At 35.9% G+C, this 27,500-nt stretch overlaps 3 protein-coding genes across 3 annotated transcripts in view; 2 read left to right on the forward strand and 1 right to left on the reverse strand.

Moving 5' to 3' along the window:
- Positions 1–884, forward strand: part of LOC146467103 (uncharacterized) — an 8,268-nt gene extending 7,384 nt beyond the window's left edge. Inside the window, exons 4-5 of the mRNA XM_085126376.1 lie at positions 259–315; positions 712–884. Of these exons, the coding sequence (XP_084982502.1) occupies positions 259–315; positions 712–884 (230 nt within the window). The remainder of the gene's footprint in view (positions 1–258; positions 316–711) is intronic.
- Positions 885–2,955: 2,071 nt separating this feature from the next.
- The window catches only part of LOC146467105 (C-type lectin domain family 4 member M-like), a 36,401-nt gene continuing 11,856 nt past the window's right edge, over positions 2,956–27,500 (forward strand). Inside the window, exons 1-3 of the mRNA XM_085126340.1 lie at positions 2,956–3,075; positions 3,224–3,295; positions 3,814–3,849. Coding sequence (XP_084982466.1) covers positions 3,066–3,075; positions 3,224–3,295; positions 3,814–3,849 — 118 coding nt within the window. The 5' untranslated portion in view covers positions 2,956–3,065. The remainder of the gene's footprint in view (positions 3,076–3,223; positions 3,296–3,813; positions 3,850–27,500) is intronic.
- LOC146467106 (uncharacterized) overlaps positions 26,855–27,500 on the reverse strand; it is a 2,577-nt gene continuing 1,931 nt past the window's right edge. The window contains exon 1 of the mRNA XM_085126356.1: positions 26,855–27,500. This exon is cut by the window's right edge and continues 1,931 nt beyond it. Coding sequence (XP_084982482.1) covers positions 27,293–27,500 — 208 coding nt within the window. The 3' untranslated portion in view covers positions 26,855–27,292.

Raw genomic sequence — 27,500 nt, forward strand, 5'->3', positions numbered from 1 at the left:
TCATCATCATCATCATCATCATCATCATCATCATCATCATCATCATCATCATCATCATCAGTGTGTGTGAGATCTTAAACCCCAGTGAAACACCTTAAAGGAAACCTCCACTCTTGAAATAATTTATATAACATTGAATTGTTGAAAATACAACCTAATTTCAAATTTTGTTTTTTGTAAGTTGTAAAATATACATGTTGTTAAATGTTGTTAAGATAAGCTCAATATTGCTAATCGACATCGTACAATTTTCCACAGTGCAGACGAAATTTACTCGCGAGGAAACTTGCGGCGTTAGCCACTGCCATAAGGAGTGTAAGCAGACAAGAAAATGTTATTAATAATTAAATAACAGTTTAATGAAGTGACGATAAATAACGACAAAACTAACAACATTGTCATCTAATAAATGCTGTTTTTTTTACCGATGTACAACAATATTTAATTGTTTTCGATAAAAGTAACAAAAAAAAAATAAACTTTGAGGTAAGTCTGGATAGGTGGGATGACATAAAAATAGGTAAGATGTTAATAAAAATGGTAATTTAAATGAGGAGTTAAGGTTTTTGAAATATGAGACAAGTTAAAATAAGATATAATGGGATGTGATAAGAACCCTGACCCTAACAGATGAGATAAGATAAAATTTGGAGAGATAGAATAATATAAGATAATTTATTTCTGTATTACTCTCTTGTACCTTCTCCACAGGCTGTGAAGGCAGTAACTGCAAAAGTAAATGTAAGTGGAAAAACAAATATTATTTACCGATGGAGAAAAGGGATGCGGGTGATCAACTGCATTCCAGTTATTTTAAAGTTATTTCGGTAAACGTAGTCAGCATAGATCAAGAACAAGCTGACTTCACCCCTATCGAGTATTGAGCTTTTTTTCTTCAATTATATACTCACATAGGACACACTATCAAATTCGAAGAAAACCAAAAAGAGAACATGGTACATTCATGCCACAAAACACTAATGTATCGAAACAACAGGCATTATCAAAATTAAAGAAATCCAGAAAAACAGCGAAGAAAATGAAACAAGCACACAGTTTTACATAATTTTGAATTCCAAAATTAATTAATGCTCATTAACGCTAACAGTTACAGTAACACTAACAGACACACTAAAAGTAACCTAAACACTAAAAATAACAATTAATAGCAGTAACAGTGACAGCAACAGACACACTATAAGTAACTCCAAAACTAAAAATAACAATAGCAGTAACAGAGACAGTAACAAGCACACTAAAGGCAACTCTAACACTAAAAATAACAATAGCAGTAACAGTGACAGCAACAAACACACTAAAGGTAGCTCTAAAACTAAAAAACAATAACAGTAGCAGAAACAGAAACAGTAAAGGCTGGTTTAATCGTACGAAGCAAGGATAAGCATTAGCAGAAGCATAAGCACAAGGTTGTTTACACTTGTGATAAGCATAAGCACAAGGTGACATATGCAGGCGCAGTGAATTAACATTTTGGCGCCAAAGTTTTAAATCCAAGATGGCGGAGGTACACGCCACCATCTCGAAAACAGAACGCACTTCCGCTGACCACTGGTGACTACTGTGCTGTGTTCTTGTGCTTAAGCTGGCGTTATCCCGGTTTACATGGGCGACGCAACGACGCAAACATAAGAGCAAACACAAGAAAAAAGAACTATTTCCTTTTCTTATGCTTGCGTTTTGGCTTGCGCTTATGCTTATGCTTATGCTTGCGTCGAACGTGTAGACCAGCCTTCACAGTAACAGTAACAGTTAGAGTAATAGTAGTTCTAATATTTACACTAATAGTATCCCTAACACTTATAATAACACTATCAGTGATAGTAATAGTACCGATAACAGTAACAGTAACAGTAACACTTAAGGCCCGGCCAAACGGATATATCATTGTCCAACATTGCCGTTAAATGGAACATGTTGCACTTCTTTGGCCACCATGTTGCATGATTTTGCATGAGGAGGGATGATGTTGAAGGAAGTTTGATTTTCATCAAACATCGTTCAATATTTTTTAGTTCCAGAGATGAACAAAAATGTTGCATTTGTTCAATATTATTTAATGCGTGCATGCTCACTAAGCTGACTTTGTGCTATCTTTCATCCATGGCAATGGTTTATTATGATTTTCTTCGCGCATTGCCAGGTGAGAGTTCAAGTTACAGACGGAAAAGGAACAAAGTTTGAATCTATCAATCTCTCTCAAAGCTCAAATACAAACTATTTTGTTTTTTCGAAAGGAAAGAGAGAGGGAAAAGGTGTAAGACCAGGCAAAGAGAGAAGTATATTACGTTACTGAGGACGATCGGTCTCGCGCAATTTTTTGGGCAAACCAGTATACAGGAGGGGATGCTTTCGACAGATTCTGAGTAGTGGTTTTTTAATCCGAGAACTTTGAGTACAAATGTTACATCAAACACTAACACTAACACTAACACTAACACTAACACTAACACCAACACTAACACTAACTCTAACACTAACACCAACACTAACACTAACTCTAACACTAACACTAACACTAACACTAACACTAACACTAACACTAACACTAACACTAACACTAACACTAACACTAACACTAACACTAACACCAACACTAACACTAACACTAACACTAACACCAACACTAACACTAACTCTAACACTAACACTAACACTAACACTAACACTAACACTAACACTAACACTAACACTAACACTAACACTAACACTAACACTAACACTAACACTAACACGAAAACGAAACGATCAATAATTACAACAACACTAATGATAGTTTTTGTATGCCACTGAATTTGTCTTCTGTATTGACCAATCAGTATTTAGTACTTTTTGCCCTCTATTATGTCATAATGAAAATAACAGCGATGACGACAATTTCAGTGGTAATGATGTTGAAGTCCTGTATTACACTTTCAATTCAAAAGCCTGAAGTAGGCCAGGAGTAGTAAAAATAGAGCAGATAAGAGATAAGTCAAAAGAAAGGAAAGTTAATAAGTATATTTTGATTTGCAGGCTGTGATTCTAACTGGAACATTGAAGACTGCATGAAATCGTGTAAGTACACAAAAATATATGGTTAAGAGTTAAAGAAAGAGATAACAAAGTTCATACGAGAAATTTTTGGTTTATCTCTATGTCATTTAGGAGTTTGTTGAGACATGATAATAACGTTAATCAAGTGTTGCTATTTTAATTTCTACAGTGCAGTCAACATTTCCTAATTCCCTTGGAAATAAAGACAGTACTTGCAGTTTTTTGAGTGGTGTTATTGAGTGTAAGTAGAGAAAAAAATATAATATTCTTAATAGATTAAGAGCGGAGTATTAAGGTTTGGAAAAGAGGTCCAAAGATTGTACAGACCTGAGCCTAAAAAGAGCACTAAAAGCAGTACCATGTAGTTATCATTTGATTTTTTACTTATATTGAGTCAAAAATATACTAGATAATATATAGAGGCTTTCAGTTGAGAGTCGTAAAACTAAAACCAAAAGAGTACAGTTGTTTCTCTGATCAATCTTAAAATATACAGACAGCGAAATAAACCAATCAGAACTAGAAACAAATACATGAGACCGTCGTCAGGCGAAGGAAAACTCGAGCGGGCAAGTATCGATTGGGTGGCAGTGTGCTCTGAGATCGACAGACCAATCACTAGGCTTAGTAAAGAAAAGAAAAGCAAATACCTACATCATATACCTTCTCCTAATAAAAACATAATACTTAGTGTCTTTTAGCTTTTACAGCAGGCCTGAGATGAAGCAAGCGTTTCATTTCGATTATTTTTATCCCCAGGTTGTCCCGCAGGTTCTTCGTATTGCCACTTTAAAGGTAAATAGACAAACCAGTATTTGTTAGATGGAGTGGAATAAAAAAATTTGAGCCGTAGGTGTGGTCATATGACTGATGACGTCATGGAACTAAATCTAACGTGAATGATATTTTATGACTGTTATTCCCATGTTGTGTGGCATCCTCTTGGCTACTATTATTGTTACTGTTATTATTATTATTATTATTATTATTATTTAAAATAATTATAATCTCTTTATTAACATATTCTAGACATATTGCTATTTGCAAGTTAAAAGTAGAAAAAAAAAACTATTAAAACCTATTTATAATTCATTTCGATTAAAATAGAGACTACCATCAAGCACAATTTTTTTAAACAAAAAATGTTATAAAGTCACATTAATAATTTTTATTTGCAGTAATAAAGTAATATCTTGATCGCTTTCTGGCTAAAGATATTTGGAACTAAAAACAAGGTCGTTAAAGAAAAAACAACTCTCCTTAGATATATATGCGGATAATATCAGTCATTATGAAAAGAAAAAAAGAATAAAGAAATTTTAGCCGTCACTTTCTCGATTCTAACGTCGGTGTCCTGAAGGTCAGATTTCTTCTTCCTCTTCTTCTTCTTCTTCTTCTTCTTCTTCTTCTTCTTCTTCTTCTTCTTCTTCTTCTTCTTCTTCTTCTTCTTCTTCTTCTTCTTCTTCTTCTTCTTCTTCTTCTTCTTCTTCTTCTTCTTCTTTTAATTCACGGTAAGTTCCGTCCGCGTTGTATTCGCTTTTGTATCCCTACTATACTTGAAATCTTTTGATCAATGGGGTGTCACTGAGAATTCAAATATTTTCTAAGTGTGACGGATATAGCCGGAGAAAAAAAATTTTGCAGTTCAGTTGCAAGATATCCCTTTATTTAAGTTATAATCCGTCCTTAAGGTTTTTGATGATTCTGGGATTGCTTGATCACTTCAAAAGTATTATACGCTGGAATGAATGTTTCCTTAAGGCTTCTTTAAGCTGCAAAGTTTTCCCCAGATTCTTTATTATTCGTCTTGCTAAGGAGAAGTTATCTCAACTGCTATACCAACCAAAAGCCACGCTTTTTTTTTTGCATAAATAGGAAAAAAATTATCTTCCGCGATAGTGAAACATCTTGGCATTATTGAATGCTTACGTTAACTATACAAAGAATGCTTATATTGACTACACTTGAAGCACAAAGAAAAACAAGTTCTAAAACCAACGTTAAATTTGATAAATTCCTAGTTTTCCACCATTTTTGAATTGTCAACAAAATTATGTTTGTGTTTGACAAAACGTAGCGGAAAGAATGTGAATGCACTGCTTACTTAATCACTATGCATTGTCTATTTTGCACTGTCGAGGCTATTTCTGAACTGCCAGGAATTTATCGAAAACAAAGACCACACAGCGGAATTTTAATAATCTAGCTCCCATGTTATAAAAGTTAAGTGTAAAATAGGACGTTCTTATTTCACTTAATGCCAGCAATGGCCACAGCGGAAGCGCGGCAACTCAATATTAAGGTATGTAACGTAGACTTGCCTTCGTTCACCATTGAAATGGTTAAATTAAATACTAATATGTTACCGGGATTGAGCCTTTTACCTTTACAAGCTAATGCACGAATTAACATTTGGTAGCAAATGATATGGACAGTTGCAAAACAGCACCTACTTTATCCTTACACGACTTCAGCCGCTCTTGCAACATAGTAAGTGACGTCCTACCACTTTCAAAAGCTCTTCAAGCGTGGCCCAGTGTCCCTTGGCTTCTAAGGCGCTGATGTCGAGCTCGCTGGTCCATAGCAACAACATCATTTTCGCAGCGGTCTTGCAAATCTTTCTTAAGCACATTTTTTGTCAAGGCCAACGCTCTTAAAATAGATTCCGACGCTTAATTGACTTTTCGATAATCCCCCAACTCTGCAATGCCATCTGAGTAGCCTATGTGTCTTGCGACAACAATATGACCAAGAGACAAATTGACAAAAATCGACCATGTCAAATTGAACTCCTTCTTATCTTCCCAACAAAATTTAAGGAACTTTTTAAAAGCACTTGCTGTCCATTTTTTTGTGTTTGTCAATCACGTTTATTGCCTCCGCCACCCCCAGTGAGCCATAAGAAAAAAGCTCTTCCCACTGTCGCTTGTCGTGTCAAAAGATACAGCTGTTCATTTTTTTCGTGAAAGCTTCTGATCATTGGTCACAGCCTCTTTGCGGAGTAAATAGATTGTTACAGCATGTCGCATACGATCTGGAAGGGTAATTAAGAAACGTGAAAGACTTGAGTTGTGACTATGATAATCCCTATCCTACACTAGTAAGTAAGCTTTGTAAGTCACGTGCCCTTGTTCGCGTCTTTGTAGCTCGTAAATCGAAAGTGTTCTAATCTCGCTCGGACGTCAAAAGGTTGTATATAGATTTATAATTGCCATTAAACGCTGTGTTTAAGAAGAAAGCTTTGTTTCGTTGAGTTTCCTAACATTAGGTGGTCCTTCAAAGTCGGATGAAGACGATATTTATGCCGTGAATTGACTGAGTTGAATCTTCGTATGGTCAACAATTTACCATGGGCGTGTCAAGATAACCGCCAGGTCTTTGAGTAATCAAGGCAACGAAATGCTTTTACGAGAGAGCTTATCTTCCCTTACAGTCAAACAAGGTCGCAGAAAAGGAAAACAGTTTGTCGACGACTGGAAAGAAGAAAGTCTTACTTGAACGGTTACTAAACGCAGTCCAATGTTGATGTTAAGCCAGAATTGCAAGAGAGTTGGAATTTCACTGAGGTTTCGGAAGAGTTTCCTCGACCCGTTAATGAGAAACAAGCCCAGGAAATAAGCTCCATTAGACGAAAGGCTAGGACATTGGAAATGGATATGGACGATCTGATTAATGACGTGGTAAAACTAAGTCAAAACAGCACTAACAAGATTAAAGCACAGCTCAGAGTCGAAAGATTAACCGATCATCGAGAGAGCTATCTTTAGTCGAGAAATCGGATAATCGCTTTGATTGCAAAAGAGAATATTGAGGAAGAGCTTTGTAGTTGTAAGGGTCTTTTGGATGTCATAGATAAAGTTGTTGATTCTGCTTATGAATACCTAAGTAAGGAAAGCAAAGTAGAAGATCAAATCTCCCAAGAAAGTGCACGTACTGAAAGTCGCCAGTTCTCAAACCTGAAACTGCCCACGATTGAGCTACCAAAGTTTAATGGTGATGTGTTAAAATTCCAAAACTTTTTGTGATCAGTTTGAAGCTGCATTGCACAACAATGATGACTTACCAAACGTCCAAAGGTTTACCTATCTGCGTTCAGTGCTGACCAGAAATGACTTGCAAACTATAGAAGGGTTTGAGGTGACAGGAGCAAGCTATCAACCAGCGGTTGATTGTCTCAAACACAGGTATGGAAGAAAGCATGGACGAAAACATGTGATTGTCTCATCCTTAGTGAAATCTGTTATTAAGATGGATACCAAGTCTAGTGTTTGTACATCTTTACTCTGAGATTTCTATGATACACTAAAGAACAGAACTGGATTTTTAGAAGCTCTTCGAGAAAAGCCAATGAGCCCCTGATGTATGCTGTTGCCAATCTTCGAGACAACATTACCCCATCTGTTACTGGAAAAGTGGGAGTTAGAGCTTGCAGTCACCCCTAAGGATGACATTTATCTCGATTTGTTTTTTAAGTTTCTTAATCGACAGGTTGTGTGCAAAGAGGCAGGAGAGAGGGGCCTTCACAAAAACACTAACCCAAATAATCGTTCCTCCAATAAGGGTAGAAAATGAAAGCAAGAAGTCAGTTACACGCATACAAGTGACCGTGAACGAGTATCAAATGCTTCTGCTTCGTTCAGTAAGGCACAACCACCGTTAAATAATACAAGTTGTAGTTGGTAAAGCAGATCAGGGTTCACCAAACTGTCCATTTTTGAATGGTGTGTTAGTGGATGAACGATCGAAACTAGCCCAAGAAAGCAATCTGTGTTACAACTTTTAAACCTAGCAACTACAGGCATTTCTCCAAAATTTGTTGCCAACCCAAGTGCTCAGTTGCAAATTGTGGCCGACATCATTACAAGCTATTGCACGGCAAGCCCCTTGCCAGTATCCAATCACCTCTACACTTTAGCATGTACCCAGTACTTCACTCCACTACACGAGGAAAGAGTGTTAACCTCCTTACCATTTGTACACATTGGTACTGACATTAATGGACCCTTATGCGTAAAGGAGGGCTCAAGTGTCAAGAAAGCATACGTATGTGTGTTCACATGTTCGTCGTCGCGTATGGTTCACTTGGAGCTTACAAATGGCCTAACGACAGACGAATTTCTGCAAGCCTTCGGTCGCATGACAAATCGCAGAGGTCTTTGCCAGGGTGGTCAGACAATGCAAAAAAACGTCAAAGCCGCAAGAGATTAAGAAGTTATATGACCAGCCAAAAAGTCACAGAGCCAGTCGCTGTGGGACATTTTGGATCAAGATCGAATCAAGTCAGAGGTATCAGCTAAAGGGATTAAGTGGAGATTCATCACAGAACGCTCACCATGGAGAGGTATATGGTGGGAAAGATTTTGTAGAACAGTTGAGGATCCACTGCGCAATTCTTGGAAGAGCACTTCCGTCCTTCAACGAGATGAATACACTTCTCATCAAGATAGAAGCTTAAACAGATACCTGACAAAATCTTAAAGTAATGAATGGATAATCTAAACAACAATTTACAATCCCCGAGAAAACAATAAAATTAAAATTTGAGTTAATAAGAGAACTAATAAAAAGCTAGTTTAAAAAGATGTGTCCTTATTAAAACTTTAAAAGTATTCAATGATTGGCAATTTTCTGATTTCTAAAGGGAGTCGGTTCCATACTTTGGGCGCGAAATTTTCAACGCCCTATCCCCTAGTGTCATTTTTGTTCTATAGGGATTATCCATTAGAAGTATGCCCCGGTGTGATCGCGAGCTTTCATTGATTTTTATCAAGTCTAAAAGATATTGTGGTGCGATGCCATAGATGCATTTGTGAACTAGCATTGCTATCTTGAATTCTGTTCTGTGGGTAACCTGAAGCCAGTGCAGGTTGATCAGTGATGGTGTAATATGATCATACCTGGATACAGTACATACCAGCCAAGCTGCCACGTTCTGCAGGCGTTGCAGGTTACCAAGATGAACAGCGAGCAATAGTCTAATCGTGACAATATAATAGCCTATACAATGGACTTCCTGTTGTCATATGATAAATACTTTCTAATGCACCGGATGTTGTGTAGATGGTAATAAATATACTAACATATGCTGTTAATATGGTCATATTCATGTTTGCATCAAACCAAGCACCAAGATTTCGAACAGAGTGGACAGCAGAAACCTTTACCTCACCTACTTGCAAGTCATTTATCGTAACCTTGTTTAACTGTGCACGTGTACCTATAATAAGAAACTCGGTCTTAGCATCGTTCAGCTGAAGTCTGTCCTGGACCATCCGAGTTCTTATGTCCCTGATGCAAGCTTGTAAAGCATCAACAGCATCCGTCTCAGTAGCAGAACCATCTGGCTCAAATGACATGTAGAGTAGCGCATCATCAGCATATGCGTGAACATTAGGGAGATGGGATTCAACAACAACGAGAAACTTACTTGCATACAGCATGAAGAGTAAGGGACCTAGACATGAACCTTGAGGTACCCCTTGCGGCAGTATCAAAGTCATTCGAATAGCTCCCGTTAATCAGGATTGGCTTTTTCCTGTCTGCTAAACATGAGTGAAACCATTTGAGAGTGGTACCTGTACAACGTCTTCATAGATAGGAAATAGAATCAGCCGCTCCACAAGCCAGTCATAAAGAAGAAGTTCCTGTACATGGTGGGGAGAAGTTGCAGTCGAATGATATTTTCACTGAGAGTGTTCCTGTTCCTAAACCTAGACTCAGTGTTGTCCTTCCCGATGGAGGTCAAGAAGGGGGGATGTTACAGCCTGTCTAACCCGATCTGAAAGGGTAGTTAAGAAACGTGAGAGACTGGACTTATGACTATGATTTACCCTATACCCTACCGTAGAAAGTTAGATTTGTCAGTCACGTGCCCTTGTTGGCGTCTTTGTAGCTCACAATCGAAAGTTTTGTAATATCGCTCGGACGTCAAAAGGTTGTATATCGATGTCCAATGGCCATTAAACGTTGTGTTCAAGAGAAAAGCTGTGTTTCGTCGAGTTCCTAACACCGTCATGTTTCAGGTTTGCACTGGAGAAGACCATCACAATCGGCTTCTTTTAAGTAACACTCTTGTGTTTGGGTAATGGACTTGGTATTTTTGGGCAGCTGACCTCTTCTCATCGTTTGCTCATCTTAAACCACTGTTTCTCAAGAAATAAACCGCATTTCTACTATCCGACCTGAAAAAGGTCTCTCAGGAGACACTACGCAATAATTTATCAATAAGATATCTGTAAAACTGTCTCTTCCCACACAACATCAATCTTGTCCCAAGCCACATTGTCACTTGATGTGTATTTGGTTCAGGCAAAATCAAAAGGAACAAAGAGTTGTCCACAGGACATGCCTGGGAAAGTCACGATCCAAATTTGTTTCAAAAATGTGAAAAACAGACAAGTTGTCTGCAAATTCATTGTAGATAAACCCTCAACTTTCAAATAAAGAACAACTTAATTAGCAACAATTTTTTTCCTCTTCGGAATAAATAAGAATAGTTGAAACTGTAAGGGGAAAACACGTTCCGTACAGCCCGTCAGAGAAGGGTTATCAGGAATGATTCGTCCTTTCTGTCCAGGTGGTAAATAAAAACAAAGTGTTCCTTATTGTGTAAAGTGAGCCCTTAAATTAAAATTGTTTGTTCTATTTTTATCGAAAGAGAGCAGATAAAAAAAATGCGCATTCTAAGTTTGCACTTATAGTAATGTAAGAGGCAAAAGACAAAACCACGCGGAACACTCGATTAAGAAACCAGTCGTTCCTCATGTGTCGTAACTTAAAAAACCTTTCCATAAACTAACCAACCAAGACTGAGGACCTAAATGCAATTGAAAGTATTGCGCTTAAAGCTAAAAATTAAGCTGTCACTAGTTTTGGGAAATGTATATGGCTGTGAAGACCATGGTGACACCACAGGTCACCAAAGCGTATGTGACACAGATTACCATGCAAGCGTGATTTAAGAGTTTGTATGGAGATAGAATTAAATCAAAATTTAGACAATAATTTTCCCTAAAAAAACCACAAAAAATATACTTAAGTCTGAAAAAGTTTACCCGGTGTGTTTTGCTGCGTTTTCAATGTTCTTCAGTGCTTCCAAACGCTGTTTTGAGCGGTTTATCTCTCAGCAGCTGGTCCACGTGCATCACTGTATTATGTTAATGGAAAGGTAGGAAACTAGAAGTCAAATTTCAGTGAAATTTGGCCCGTCATTTAAGGAGAGCACTTCGAAAACTTCGCTAAAATTTGCTTGAAACTTAAGCTCTTGCTTACCTGACTCACCATATGGCAAGAAGGATGATGTGCGGTCCCTCCTGGGTAGCTCATTTACGGAGGAGTTCATTTTTTGAGACACAGGCCTTCGTTGAAAACAAAGTTCATTTCAAATCGGGTGCCATTTTTGCCGCCGACCGAGCCGTGTCCCTGGAACGTTGGAACGAACTCGTTGAAAACAAAGTTCATTTCAAATCTGGTGCCATTTTTGCCGCCGACCGAGCCGTGTCCCTGGAACGTTGGAACAAACTCACGGTCAAACCTAGGCACGAGTACTAAAATGTGCCCAGCCGGGGAAATCCGCGGGAAGCCTTTGGCACGTAACAAACCACACACACCCCAGTAGTTAGATATTTGAGGGTATCTGATCACTTTTCAAAAAATGATAAAAAATCCCATACAAACCCTTATAATCCAATATTTTTCCAAACTACTGCAACGGAGACGTCAAAAACCTAAAAACCTAAATCCTCGGTTTTCAAAAAACCTAAATTTTTATCCTCGGTTTCTCAAAACTCCTGCAACGGAGACGCTAAATTTAGGTTTTTCATAAATGACACCAAACTTATCCCCAACTCACAAACAATCATCGATTAAATCCAACCAACTCATCAATCGCTGATTTGAATGAAGAATACAATATTTTTGAACACCAATTTGGATATAATTAACCTGTAATGGAGAAAAAAATAATCATAAATAATTTAAATTTATGGATGTTGTGTGACTGGATGCCGTTACTGTCACGCGTGACGTTGTGTGGCTTGTCACGAAAATGGACAAAACCCTGAACGTGGGGTGCTCGGTTGGCTGTTTACTTGCCTGGCCCCAGCCAGGTCTTTTTCCCGCCGCTGACAAGGCGGCTGTCCCTTTCCCAGTTTACCTCTGGGACCGAGGTTGAGTCCTGGGACGAACTCTGAGCACCCCGCTGTAAACCAGTAGGGCCTGAGCGGGCTCACCCTGGAGGTACCGTCTACTGGAAGACATCCCACACTACTCAGTAATTCACCATCTGCACAAGCCGTCAAACAGGTTTCAGTCAGGGGCCAACTGACACCACCCTAAAGCTTCACCAGAGTTTGTGAACTAATATAACAATGGCCCGATTACCTATATATTACACTCAATTCTGAAATTTTTACACTTGTGGTGCTATTTTTCTGTATATTGCGTAATATTGCTTGATTTGGATTAACACGCATGCGCTTTCATGCATGTTCACGATGACACAACCCAAAGCGGACTGGACACTAGTTTGTTAATACACGTGTCGGCCATTTTGTTGCCATTTTGCGAAGAGCTTGTGTTTTCATGTTTATGGCTCCTGTTTTGGGATTTTTGAACATTTATTTCTCCACTTTCATCGTTCTGATGTTTGTAGACGCTTTTTGAGGTAAGAATATCATTTATCTTGCACACAACAATAGATTTTTTTATTCGATCGACTCGCTATCGAATATTCGTGAGGCCGTGAAATGAGCTTATTTATTGTACATCGACTAAATCCTTGATTGGGATCCAAGAATTAAAGGCATCATTGTATCCTTTCCACTTTACCAAAGCTTGTTTCTTCTTGTAATCTCTCCTGATGACTTTATCGATTCTGAATATCTCCTGTTTGGCTTTCAATAATTCTGGTTCATAAAAACTCCCTTTAATCTCTTCATTATTGAGATCTTTCAGTTTATAAGTGATTGGATTCGTGTATTGTATTTTATCGATAATGAAGACCTCTTCTGACCAGTTTTCTGTATAACCTCGATCAAACAGCTTTCTTTTATACTTTGATATTCTAACCTTTTCACCAACTTGGAATTTTGGCAAAGATGACAATTGCTTCAAATTGCCATAAAGATTGAAGTAAACAGTTCCTTCATTCTTTTTCTTAGATGCCTCTGTCGGTGTCATTTTTATTGAACTGTGTTTAGTGTTATTATACTGCTTCAATATTTTAGGCAAAATATCCAGATACATTGTATTGCCTTGAGCAGTGAATCGTTTCCACATTTTATTTTTAATCGTTCGATTCCAGCGCTCCACAACTGATGACTTCTCTTCATTTTCAGTCGAATACAGTGTAATGTTATGTTTATTGAGCAAGTCTTTGAAATGTTTGTTGTAGAACTCTGAGCCTTTATCAGTCCACAGATACTTTGGTTTTCGACCCTCTTTGAATATGCTTTGAAATGCTTTAGTTATAGTCTCACCTTTTTTATCTTTTAATGGAACAATCCAACCGTATTTACTGAAAACATCTATGGTCGTGAGAAGATACCTATTACCTTTATTCCATTTACTGAATTGTTGCATTTCAACAAGGTCAGCAGCCCATATTTCATCAATATTATTTACAATAACACGCCGCCGAGTAAAGTTACGTCTTATCGGTTTATGCAGCTCATTAGCTAATTTTTCTTGCCAGTTTTCCTCTTTACCCGACGGCTTTTGACGTTTTTTGGAACCCCAAGTCCCAATTTTGATTTTGTATTGATTGCATTTCTTGCCAACCAATGTCCCCATTGTCGTTCGGAATATGGAACAGCATCCAATGACTTTACCATCTTTTTGTCAGCTTTTAATTTACATTTTTTGTCATCTTTGCAGACTGAATAATCAACATCATGTTGCATGGCTATTGCATCTGTTTTGCCTGTTGGTTTATCGTATATTTCCAATATTTGCCCTGTTTTGGGGTTATATTTGACTTGATTTTCCAAATCATTGTATGGACCAGTGTATTTATGACCAGGTAATACCCACCCAGCTTTTGGGCGCGGTAATTTACCAATCATTTTGTGTATATCAATTGAACCACCGCTTTTGGGTCGTCCTTTGATTCCCTTTTCATACTCATCCCAATTTGGTGGGTGCCAACCAATTGCATCATAACTTGAGCATTTCGGTGTGTTGTGAAATTTGCTTCCAATTTTTACCATGCTTTCACATGGATAATTTTTGTATTTTTCTAATGTATTTTTCCCAGCCTTGCCAGACCAAAATTGACTCGACAATATGCCAGTATCTGTGCTAAATGCACTTTTGGCAATGTCTCCAGATTTGTATCTATCAAAGACTTCCTTTGTTGATGGAATTAATGTTCCAACAACATCCATCGACTTCGATGCAACCTTACCTGGTGCGCCAAATTGTTCTAAAATTGTATCTAAATTACCACCATCAAGTTCTTTTCGGTCAGTTTTGTACCTTCTTTTTGGTCTTACTTTGGTTGATAATTTATCAAACATCTCTGATCCAGTCTTTTGAACAAAAGGAGTTGCTTTAGAGATAGCATAATCAATAGCTTTTTTCTGCAATTTAGGGTTTCTAAGTGCTTCAGACCCATAATATCGGCCCATTTCAACTGCTTTCTTTCCCAACCATGGTAATGCATGTTGAATTAACATATCAGCACCAGTTGATGCTAAAGTATCCATTATGCCCCCCCCTTCGGAGGGGCTATTTAGTTTCCCTGTTTTTTAACAAATTTGGTTTTAGTTATACCACATTCAGCACATGTACAGAAGAACATGAGCCGACCATTTTTGGCTTGCTTGTAACCTGCAGGCTCAATACATTCAGTTTCTTTCTTTTGTTTAACACAATATGATTTGACCATTTTATATCACTATATTAGATTAATTATCATCAGAGTCAGACTCATAATCCGTCTCATAATCCTCTGACTCAGAATCTGTTACCAATGTACACCATAAACATAATTTTCCTGAAAATTCTGTGTATTCATCACACTCTTCACAATATCTTATATCAACCATTATACAAATTAATTAGATAATTTTTTAAAATATTGGATTATAAAATTATGATTGACACTTTGATTGTTCATGTCAAAATGTGCATTGTGGATTGTTTTCAATATACTTGTACCCTTTTGTCTCTCAAATAAATAATACAAACACCAATAGCCACATAATACTGAATCTCTTTCCTGGATTTCATCACCTGAATACATTAATCGTTTGCCACTTGTTGACATGAATTGCATAATTTCTTTTGGCATAATTAACCCAAAACTATCAAAATATTCTACATATTTGTCTCCGTTTCGATACGCAACCCAATGTGTGCCTGGTCCAATCTGTGAATCCAGGTTAATGATACCAACTTCATCTTTTTTCATCTTTTGTGGTAGATTATCTCTGCTGTAAATGCCTCTGAAGTGTTTTATTTTGAGTTTTTTGACCCAATCAATGAGTTCAAAGTTACTGAGTGGTTTATTTATAAATTTCACAGAATGTCTCCGATTAATGGAATCCCCTTGAATGGACTGTTTTTGCCTAACAACAGACCTTTTCCTTTTTTGGTTTTTTTTTTCCCTTTGCCATATTGATCCCACGTACCGAAAAATGGAGGCGGCCTATAATTAACTGGCAGGACTAAACCACCATCTTTTTTGGTTGTGTTTGGAACAAAAACTGGGACCGATCTTTTGGATCTACTTCTATCCACCTGCAAGCCTTTACCCATTAATGCATTCAAAACCATTGGAATGCCAATTGAAGCCAATAATGTCCCCAAAAAACCTCCTGATTGTGCCTTAGTTGGTTTAATTACAATCTGTCCACCAGTATGTATTGCATTGACAATTTGCTTCTTTTGTGCTTCAGTGAGCCAATCTTTGTATTTTATTAATTGATCAATTTTATTTTGAGGAATGAGAAAACCACCAACTTGTCCTTTACCAAATATTTTATTGACTCCCACATTTGCAAGCCCAGAAAGTGCTCCAGTAGCTAATGGTCCAACTGCTTTTGCTGCCATTGGTAGTAATTTTGTGCCAATTTTGAATAATGATGTGTTTTGCTTATTTTAATATCTGCTCCAGTTTTGTTTTGCATTGCCTTTTTCAGCCTATTTATTTGTGTTTTGGTTAACATCAGCTGATCCGGACCAGTTAATTCAGAACTGGATAATCTTATTGTTATTGCTGAATTGTTTTTTAATGCTTTTGCTAGTTTATCTTTTTGTCCAATTGATAGTGTTACTCCATGTGAATGATAAGTTGTCATATCTTTTATATAACTAACGTTACATTAAAAATTTATTCCATTTATCGAAACAATATTTTACCATCTTTTTGAATCAACTCAGCATCTTGCTCATATAATGTCAATGCATAAACTGAATATGCAGTTGCAGTTGTACCAGATAATTCATAATGAAATGTCAGCTTTGTGGTACCATCTTTGATATCCATTTTTTGTTTTGTCAAATCGAAATACAAGAATGGAAATAGTGTTTTGAAATTGTTGACATTCAATAAAGTCCCCTGACTGTATTCATTATTTGCATGCACATATTTGAGGACATCTCTGTAAACCCGAGTCAAATCAGCCTCTGGAGTGTAATGTACATGAGGATATTCATTGCCATTAGCCACAGATAAATGACAATTCAGCAATGTTCTGGGATCTGTTGATACACTAAATGTATTGTACAAAAATGGATTTACTGTTTGTGCAGCAAGATTTGCATCATTGATAATGAAAACAAACACATGTCTTGGCTTTGAAATACCACTTGTTATCTGAAAATTACCACTTCTTTGTGTTGATGAGTTGCTTCTTTCCACATTTTCACGCAAATAAACCCATTTATGTGGCTTCAAAAACTGACTCATATACAGTGATTGCCCCTCTGAATTGAAAGTGATTCGTGGCACAATCAGCTCCATTCTGGTAATAATTACACGACAATCAGCCCCAGCTTGCCATATTAGAATAGTATCAGATTCAATCTGCAAATTTAATTCCAATCTTGTTGATGGTAATAACTCATCCATCAATGCTTCAAAGAATGAGTATCGATTCAATGGTATTTCTGTATTGACAACCACTGATAGACCCAAAAGTGCTTTTCTTGCAGCAAATCCTTTATTGTAGTTATCTTCAGCCGATCGTTCTTCAGCGTGTCGGTTTGTATCCAGATAGAAAAACTCATTTGTTGCTGTCGATTGAGCATATCCTGGACTATATTCCAATAGATTCTTGATATTTACACAATGATTTGCATCATTACAATCATATACCATTTTACCATTCAATCTTACATCGAAATCATGTATAAGACTGTGTGAACCATTAACAATACCATTATGGTCTTCATCTGCAAGATTTGCATTCTGCATTGTTTGGACTTTAAAACCAACTGATATTCTTGCATTATACCAATCAAATGGTGTTACTTCTCCTGTGTTGTCAACAACAAAACGATAACCATCTTTCTTTTGTGACCTATTATTTCCTGGATTACCAGTATTCAATGGTGTCTCCAATTGGAAGAAGACATCTTCATATCTCTCAATGTATTTTGGATTTCTGAATGATTTCATTTATACAGATATGTTACATTATTTTCATTTTCTCCTTCTTTTGAGTTTTCCACCGGATATCATCTGATTTACTCTCTCAGCTATTTGAAAATCAGTCAGTGGCTGCTCCATTTTTGGTTGGCTCATTGTCACTGATTTTGTTTTGGAAGGTTGTTTTTTGCTCAATAATTGAATTATTTTATCACCTGCTTTATTACCAGCAAACTCACCAGTTTTGGTGACTGCTTTTTCAGCTGCAGTTTTGGCTCCTTTCTTAGCTAATTCTTTTGCTGTTTTTCCGAAAAGTTTTGATCCAACTGATCTGAAAACATCCATAATTCCTTCACCATGAATATGTTTCATCGCATAACGACCCAATTCTGGGTCAAAACGTGGCTTAAATTCACTTTGTCGTACCATATATTGATATATTATATTAAACTAGACCTGAGAATCAAGCTCATGAACCAGTCAATGCCATTCAAGTCAATTGGCCGACCCAAAGCGTCAGTCACTGTTATCCCCATTTCTGAAATAATTGATTTGGAAACTGGGCTGAATAATGCTCTTTTTGGCTCAAAAGTAAATGGATAACTCCTTGTTAAATTGTCAGTGGGTATCATTATCAGTGTATTTGTGAATCGTCCATCACTGAGGCTATCAGTTATTATATCACAATTAATGTCCAAAACGTCAATATCATTGGTAATATTTGGCAATTTTGTCCCGTGTTCAGTTTGGCTAATTAACTTTGGTTCAAATCCAATAAGTGCTCCAAAATTAGAGTTTCTAATATCAAGCTTCCATTGGTTGTCTAGCTCAATGACAACTCTATATGATGAAAGCACAAAATATAGATTGATGCCCTTGCTGGAAGATGGTTTATCTCCATTTTGAATTATTGATTGAGTGATATAATCATCAAGATCATCATATGAATACATTCCATCAACAAATGTGATTGTCTTCCATTTTGTACCATTATCTGGGCTGTATTTTATTGTATTATTGTTGTATCCTGCATTGACATTATGCCACGAGTATGTCATTGAAACTCGATCAACAGCTAGCTCATGTCTCATTGTTGTGTCAAGCTTCAATGGTGGATCAAATTTGATAATAAAGTCTTCAGGCCGACTTCGACCTATTTTTTGTCGGTTAACAGATGAAATATGTATCGCCCTTTCTTGCATATATTATTTGATTATATATTGTTGCAATAAATCAATGAGTTGTTTGTTGTTTATCAAGCCAAGTTGATTCAATTTATGGGCTATTTGTGAAAATTCCTCTTTGACTCCATTATTGCCAGCCAAAATGGATCCACCAAGCAATTCCATTCTGTCAATCAAATCATTAGCATCATTGAAATAAACAACACCAGAGCCCAATTTCTTGAATTTTTTGCTGGATTTATGGATTGGAATCTCACTGAGTTGGTTCAATTCATCGAACACCATTTTGGCAATATCGCTGTATTTCTTCTTTGAATTAAATCTCTTGGTCAATAAATCGATTGTATCGAAATCAACCTTTTTGTCCATAACTTTGCGTTTATCTTTTGTTGCCACAAGTCTGAGTTGTCCCATTAATTTTGGAATATCAATCATTAGTCCACCATATTTCCCAGAAGATGATATTTTGTATGCATTTCTCTTTGGTTGAGTATAACCAGAACCTTTTTTGATGGTTTTCATTCCTTCTGGGATTATTTTAATGCGCCCTCTGTATTTTTGCAATAATTTTATATCTTCATCTATTTTATCAATTTTGTCTTTATTCTTGGTCTTTCCTTGGCCCTTGGATAAAGGACCCTTCTTTATTCCAAGTTTTTTCAACATTTTGGCAATATTAGCATCGTAATCCTTGATGTCAATATCTCCTTGCATAGAAGCTTGGAGAACAGAACTCGGAGGTGTAAGATCGTATTGCATCAATTTTTGGAACTCATCATCATCATCAAAACCAGCATCCAAATTTGACATTGCTGGTTGATAGCCAATTGGTAGCTTTGCTTCTGGTGATTGTGGTTGTGGTTTTGTTTTAGGTTGATAAGTTAACATAGCAATGTCTTCCAAACCTGAAGTCAACGCTTTTTGGTTTTTCTCCAATTGTTCAATCAGTTTGTCTTGTTTTTCATCAATTGTTTGTTTTGTTTCCTCTTGAGCTTTAATAATTGGTTTGAAAGTTTCTGATAAACCTTGTTGTAAATCTTGTTTATCATGCTTGTACTCCTTCAATGTATCTCTAACTTGTTTGGTTATTGTTCCAGCCTTAATCTTGGCTTCAGATAATTGTTTTAATCTTTGTAGATCCATTATATTATTAACTTATATTAACTTTTTTAACTTATATAATGTATTGATATACATGGAAATCCCAAATTATGACAGACATGATAAAAACACTAATTTCAAAAGATTGTATGGTTACATGCCAAGTGACACGTTTCGGATGTTAATATGTGGTAATTCAGGATCTGGAAAGACAAATTTATTGTACCATATGCTGATGAAACCACTTTTGTATTATGATAGAATACATTTATATGCCAAAAATTTGGAGCAACAAAAATACAAGGATATGCTACAAACATTAACTGATATATCAAATAGTGTCGGGTATAATGTCCTTGTTTGTAGCAATGATGATATAAATCTAGTGGAGGAATTGAAGGATGATGATGCCCAGAAGATAGTAATATTTGATGACTTTATTTGTGAAAAAAACCAGAAGCCATTGATTGATTATTTCATTCGTGGCAGACACAAGAACTGCTCTGTTATTTTGATCTGAGCCAATCGTTCTACAAAACACCAAAAGATATTCGACTCAATTGCTCTCATTTCTGTGTCTATGACTTTCCTAGCAGCAATGAAAGAGGTCTGATATCCCGTGAGTTGGGTGTCGAAAAGGATAAATACATTAAAGCAACCAAAGAGCCATTTTCATTTCTATATGTTGATAAGCCCATGAAGAGAATTAACAGGAATTTTTATGGAACAATATAACCAAATGATATAAATGGGAATATTCAACGAACATAGTTCATCGTCTTCTTTCACAACGGTTCCTCTTCAAGGAGCCGCTGGGCCTCAAGGAATAGGGTTTAAATTAACCCCAAATGGAAATTATGATATACAAAACAAAAAACTTGTTAATGTTAAACAAGGAGCTGATCCCAATGATGCTGTCACAAAGAGCCAAATACAATTGTTGGATAATGTCCTGGTGATGTGCGAGCTAATAAAGCAGTAATTTACAGCAACAGTGGAAGTGTTCATACCAATAGTATCTATTTACAAGACACACCAGACGGGGCTGGTAGCTCCAATGATGTTCGATTATCGACTGAGCATCAGTCTTATGAAAACATTCATCTTAATATACCAGATTTGAAAAACTTTGATGGCCATGGAGGACGAGCTAAAAGCGAAATAATGGTTACATCAACAGAACAACATATTACTGGACGGAAAACATTTTTTGATATTAGTGTTTTAAAACCTGATAATAACGATCAAGCGGCGAATAAAAAATATGTCGATGATGAGATTAAAAAAATACCATCACCTGATTTATCTACATATTTGAAAAAAGATGGCACTGTTGAAATGACTGGAAATCTGGATATGGGTAATCAACAAATTACTAATCTTGGAGCCAATATACAAAATACATATGATGTCGTTAATTTAGGTTTCTGTGATACAAAATATTTACAAAAAGTCTCCAATAGTGACCTCGATATGGACAATCATAAAATCAAAGATATGGCTCAATCAACTGATGATAACGATGCTGTTAATAAACACTACGTTGATCATAACTTTCTCAACAGGTTAACACCCAATGCTCTTGGTGGTGAATTAGATATGAGAGGTCATAAAATAATCGTTCTTGGAAATCCTTCCAATCCCAATGATGCTTCCACTAAAGCATATGTTGATACAGAAATAGCTAAAATACCATCTGTTGGAAGTGATTTGAGTGTATATTTGAAAAAAGATGGAAGTGTTGCAATGACTGGAAACCTTGATATGAATAATAAACAAATCAAAGATATGGCTCAACCAACTGATGATAATGATGCTACTACCAAAAAATATTTTGATGACAAATTGGAGCAAAGTCATCTTGTCAGCAGCCATAAAACAAATGAATTCAAATATCTTACAGATACCGATGAAAGCAGTTCAGAATATAATATCACAGTAAATAGAATAGCTGCTTTCAATCAATCCCCACATCAGAATAAAAAAGCTTATGATATCACATTGATTAAAGACAGTGGAAGCAATGATTACAGATCAAGGATAGGTTTCAATATTTATACTCTTGCTATTGGAACACACACAATTGTGTTTGAATTCTACCCACCAGAAATGACTAATATTCAATTATCATGTGATGCTTCTGAAGCATACATCCACAAAGCTGTACAGCGTGATTTCACTGCTTATAGCAAGCTATTGGTTCAATTCAATAACAACAGCAAACAAACTCCAGATTACATCTATTTGACGATGCATGGAACAGCTACAGCGACTCCAGTTCAATGTCAACTGGTTGTTTATGGGGTAAAAGATTGGTCAGATAGCGTTTATCCAGGAGTGTGTGATGGCTTGAACAATGTCATGTTTGAATATAAAAATGGAGATATGCAGATGCAAGTCAATTTGGATATGAATAATAAGATTATTTCTGGTTTAATAAATCCGATATATGATTCTGAAGCAATGAATTTGGGTTATTTTACCAACTTATTCAAAACGAAATACACTGGAACTATTGCCAGTGGTGTTTTCCAAAGAACAAATCCAACAAATAATTTTCAAATCGCTGCTGATGGAAATAACTTTTTCAATCTATACTCCATTGTTTTCCAAAGCAATCAACAAGTTGCAAATGCACAAATTTTGATAAATGGGAAAAAACAAGGTGAAACAACCAACACTGACACATACCACAGAATTGGAAACATAATAAGTGGAAGCAATGCATTCGCTTTGCCTAAATCAACAAAATTTGTTAGTATTGATTCTATGTCAATATTGGATAATATTGGAGCAGGAACTGCTGTTAATGGAACTTTTGAATTGAAAGTATTATACTCTGATTTTTTTGAAAGATATCATGCTGACAATAAAAGTTGGTTGTCAAATATTGAAACTTCAAGTGTTGTTAACGGCAACATAAAAAATGGAGTTTTTGAAAATGTACATGGTTTCAATTTTGGAACACTAGGCCCGGTTAAAATAAAAAAAATATTGTAATTAATACAAAAAATCAATACCAAGTTTCTTTTGTCGCCATTGCTAACAGTAAAACTTTATTTTCCCATTTAATACAATTTAATATGAAAATTGGGAGAAATTTTGTAACTACAAATACAACAATCAAACCCATGATAATTCAAATGGGGATTTTTAAAAGACGTCCAGGGTTTACTTCTCCAATTATAAACAGAGAAGTCACAGGAACTTTTGAAATTTATTTATCAACACTATTATTATAATGCCATACGTTGAAGATGAAAATGGAAACCATATTCTTGATGAAAATGGAGATAAAATAGAATACACAGTAACTTATGACAACTTACCAGATGGATTCAAATATAGAGAACCAATACATCTGAATGATGATGGTCATTTGGATACAGAAAACAGACATTTGGTGATAAAAGATGGAGTTAATTCAAATCATGCAATTTCACTCCAACAATTAATTAACAACAATGAGGACATCATCAAACCATATGTTGAAACACAAATACAACAAGCTCTGGCTCAGTTTAAAGCTCAACAAGCTCAGGAAGCTGTAACGTTTCTCAACAATCAAGTTGCAATGAGACTAGGAAGAAAAAGTGGTACAATACCAAAAACAAATTACACATGGATAAAATTATTGAGTAAAGATGACATTAAAGGAATCAATACATTGCAAGAGATTATTGTGACAAACACATATATCAGGAGAAATGACAGATATCATCATTCCAAATCCGATTTGGTGTCATCATCATTTGATCAATTGGAATTCTTCTTTGATGTGTCATTTGAAAACTATTATTGCTACTTCAACAATCATCCCTCTGATTTGACAATGAAGTATTTTGTTGAATATATTAGGATACAATTACCTGACAATAACCACTAGGTCGTGGACTCCGTTACTTTATTTTATAAAAATATTGTAATCAAATTGTATAATGAAAGAATTGTCAGAATTGCAAGAACACATTCGAACATCGATGATAGATTTTCACCGTAAATTGAGTCTTCCAATATTACCCAGACAGGAATGCATGATAAAAAGTATCGTAATATTCACATATTTGTATGAAAAACATTACAACACAGGTTTACCTGATGAAGTTTACAACGAGTTAATTCATGATGGAATCGGATTAATTGGACCTGGAGATGGATGGTTAACAGCTATTCTCCATAAATTATTTGGTTGGCATCCATATATCAGGTCTCATGGAATATTACATGATGCTTATGGTCAATTTTACAACAGATATGGAAAGGGTAAAGGATACATGTACACCATTAATGAGAAAAAAACATTCAATTGGATGAAAAGATGCATGTTTTTGGGTCAAATAACTGGTCTCTATTATTGCATCAAAAATGAGATAACCATATAATATATGCAAAAGAAGAAATTAATGATTGATTTCAATCATATTTCAAATCGATTATCAACAGAAGAAATTGATGAATTGAAAGCTTATTACATGTCATATCACAAAAAGATGTGGATGTACAAAAGTGCATACAAAAGATTCAAAAAATGGGAATTCGCTGGTAATATTTCATCCATTGTGTTTGCAACTGGTGGTATTGCATCATCGGTTGCAACCAGTGGAGCTTCATTATTGGCAATATCATCGGTGTCTGTCATAATTCAAGCTTATATGAAGCATAAAAAAGTTGAAATCAAACTTTATCAATGCCAATATGCTTTTCAAACTTACGGACATTTATTAAATGAAATAAAAGAAATAATGAGAAATGGACATTTTGATAGAGATGATTTGACAAACAAGCTTACTCAAAATGATGATTTCATTTTGGATAATTCGCCGATTGTCGATAAATGGGGTAACAAATATGATAAAAAATATCAGATATTCACTTATGTTTGATTGATTATACGTATTATTTCAGGTCCAATAATATTCATAATTTTATCCCAATAAACATTGTATAATTTCATTGTTTTTTTGGATTTTGTCAACTCAATTTGGGAAGAATCAATTTTCATCAATTGCAATATTCTATGCAAAAGATATTTCAAACTGATTATTCTCTTTCTTTTACCATTGATTTGTGGCAGTATTTTGTTTATTTCAACGAATATTTTATGAATTTTGAAATTGGTTGAACAACTGATTTCAATTTTGTTTTTCAAAATAATTTGATCTAATGTATGTGACAAATGGTATTTTCTATTATACACTGTTTTCTTGTATATTTTGAACAAATTAGCATGAAAATTGATGTATTCTGTTTTGTAATCTTCACCAACAACCTGTCCACAAGCAACACACGTTATTTGACATTCCATGTTTCTCAAATTTTGTGATTCACAACATTCAGGCATTGATTGTTGTGTTTCAACTTTGGATTCATCATGATATCCACAAAATTCACATTCATCACGCCGGGTCAGGGGGCTGAGCCAAAGAGCAATTTGCCGCCCGCTTTAATCTCCTCTGAGTTCAGCGGCTTACTTACAGAAAAGCTAAGGGTGGTCGCATAAGGTTTACAAAATGGCGGCCAATGCGATAAAAGAAGCCGTTTATGCCCTTCGCCCTTTGCGTGGAAAAGTAGAAAATTTTATTCAGTTTGAAGAGGAAGTGAGAGAGACCATAACGTCACTTTTTGAGAAACACCGTAGTGGGCAAGATGTGTTTCAAAAAGTTTGCCGTTCACGAATAGAAGTCGGTTCCGTCATCGAAGCGGAAATTTCAATGGTGCTTAAATCAGTGTACCGACGCCTAACAGCTCGAATGAAAGCTAGAGAGCCATGGATGGTAACTTTTACGAGAGATATGCCCGAAGAAATTTTTCTATCCGTTATGGAAGTGGTAAAGAAGGCTCCCTCTGCCTTTGGCGTAATGCATACAACAACAAATGTGGCATATCAGCTTTCTTACCATAAGGAGACCAGGCTTTTGAGAGATATTTCAAAGTTGTGCAACACTTCTCGAGAATCCGTCATGTCTTACCTCTGTAAGCAAACCAAAGCGCCCAGGAAAGGAAACGCCAAGGTTATAGTCAAGCTGGAAAAGCCTTTTGTGCTGACATATATGAAGAAGAAGCAACATCTGACAGTGAAGTGCCACTACATTTTCACAAATGAACATGGTTATTCATTTCAAGCTTGACTGAAATACACTATGTAGCATTTTTATGGAGACTCTTTCCTGTACCTATATTTCAAAGGGCAAATACCTCCACCCTTAATCAGTTATTGTTATAATGATTAACAACAGTTCCCAATTATTGCTCCACAAGTTGTGATAATTTTCTTGCCAATGGTGGTTATCATAGCAACAGTTAAAACTGTTAAAAGCGTTTGTGAATTTGGGTGTTAATGCTTATAACTCAAAACTGAGTCGACAAAACCCATTTGTTATACTGAATTATGGTCATGCCATGCTACAAATTTTGGCAGAGTTTTAAAAAGCTTCTGTCAGAGTTGTTCAGAACCACCTTAAGTTTTTGAATATTGAAGGTGGCTTTAAACCAATCTGGCAGAAGTTTTTTAGACTTTACCAAATGTTGTTTCATGACATGCTGATTTTAATTCAACAATAAAAAATAGGACTCACTAAACTCATTTTTGAGTTATTAGCCCTAAAAGTTTAATTTAAGGGTGTTTTGACAGGTTATTCTGTTGCTATGGTAACCCATAATGGAACAGACATTGTCTTTAAGTGTTGACTGATGATTGGGCATTTGTGTCATATCATTACTGTAATATTAAGTGACCCATCAAAATGTAGGGGCTGGAAATTACTAAAACCACTTTTGAGCCACCCTTAGGCACATTTTAAAATAATGTACACTAACCTAGTGTCTCAAGATAAGTGTGTATTATTGTGATGCCCACCTGACAAAACAAACAGGAGCATCCCCCAGATCAACCTTTGCTTAGTATAAGCACACAAGTGTATAGTACCATTTAACAGGTTCATTAATGTTTATTAAAAATGATTTAACATGGAAATAACAAAAGTTCCAATGCTAAAGTTGCACTAACAATAATGTGGAGAAAATGCAAAACACTACAATTTTGTGACAACTCTTTTCATTGTTTGACAATTAAAATGGACTAATACAGAATAAATCCATATAAAATACCTAATAAGTTAAGCTACTTGATGATATTCCCAGCATTAATCCACACAAAATACCTAATAACTTAAGGGTTAAGATCTTTCATAAAGTGCCCCTGTGACAAAAAAATAATTAATATGCAGCAAGGGAGTTTTGGGCTTTCCCACTTTTAACCTCGCACTTTGCATACATAATAAGAATGGATTTAAGCAACATTAAAATTTCCCCACCAGAGACAGAACCTCTTTTTTAGCAGGAAGCTTTTCATTGGAAGCCCTCAACATGTCATTTGTGACAAGACTTTTCCTTGGTCAATACTATTTTGAATAACATCCATCAAAGGGTCACTACAAAAAGTACACTTGCTTTCTGCAGGGTCTGCCTTTTCAAGATTACAGTAACAGTATCCAGAGTTTTCAAAAACCCTGGCTGGAATGTAAACAGCATTGTGTTTGTAAGTATTTAGCTGAAAGCCCTGTTCGGGC

The sequence above is a fragment of the Pavona decussata genome, unplaced genomic scaffold (assembly GCF_977016875.1).
Source record: "Pavona decussata unplaced genomic scaffold, jaPavDecu1.1 SCAFFOLD_138, whole genome shotgun sequence".
Lineage (NCBI taxonomy): Eukaryota > Metazoa > Cnidaria > Anthozoa > Scleractinia > Agariciidae > Pavona > Pavona decussata.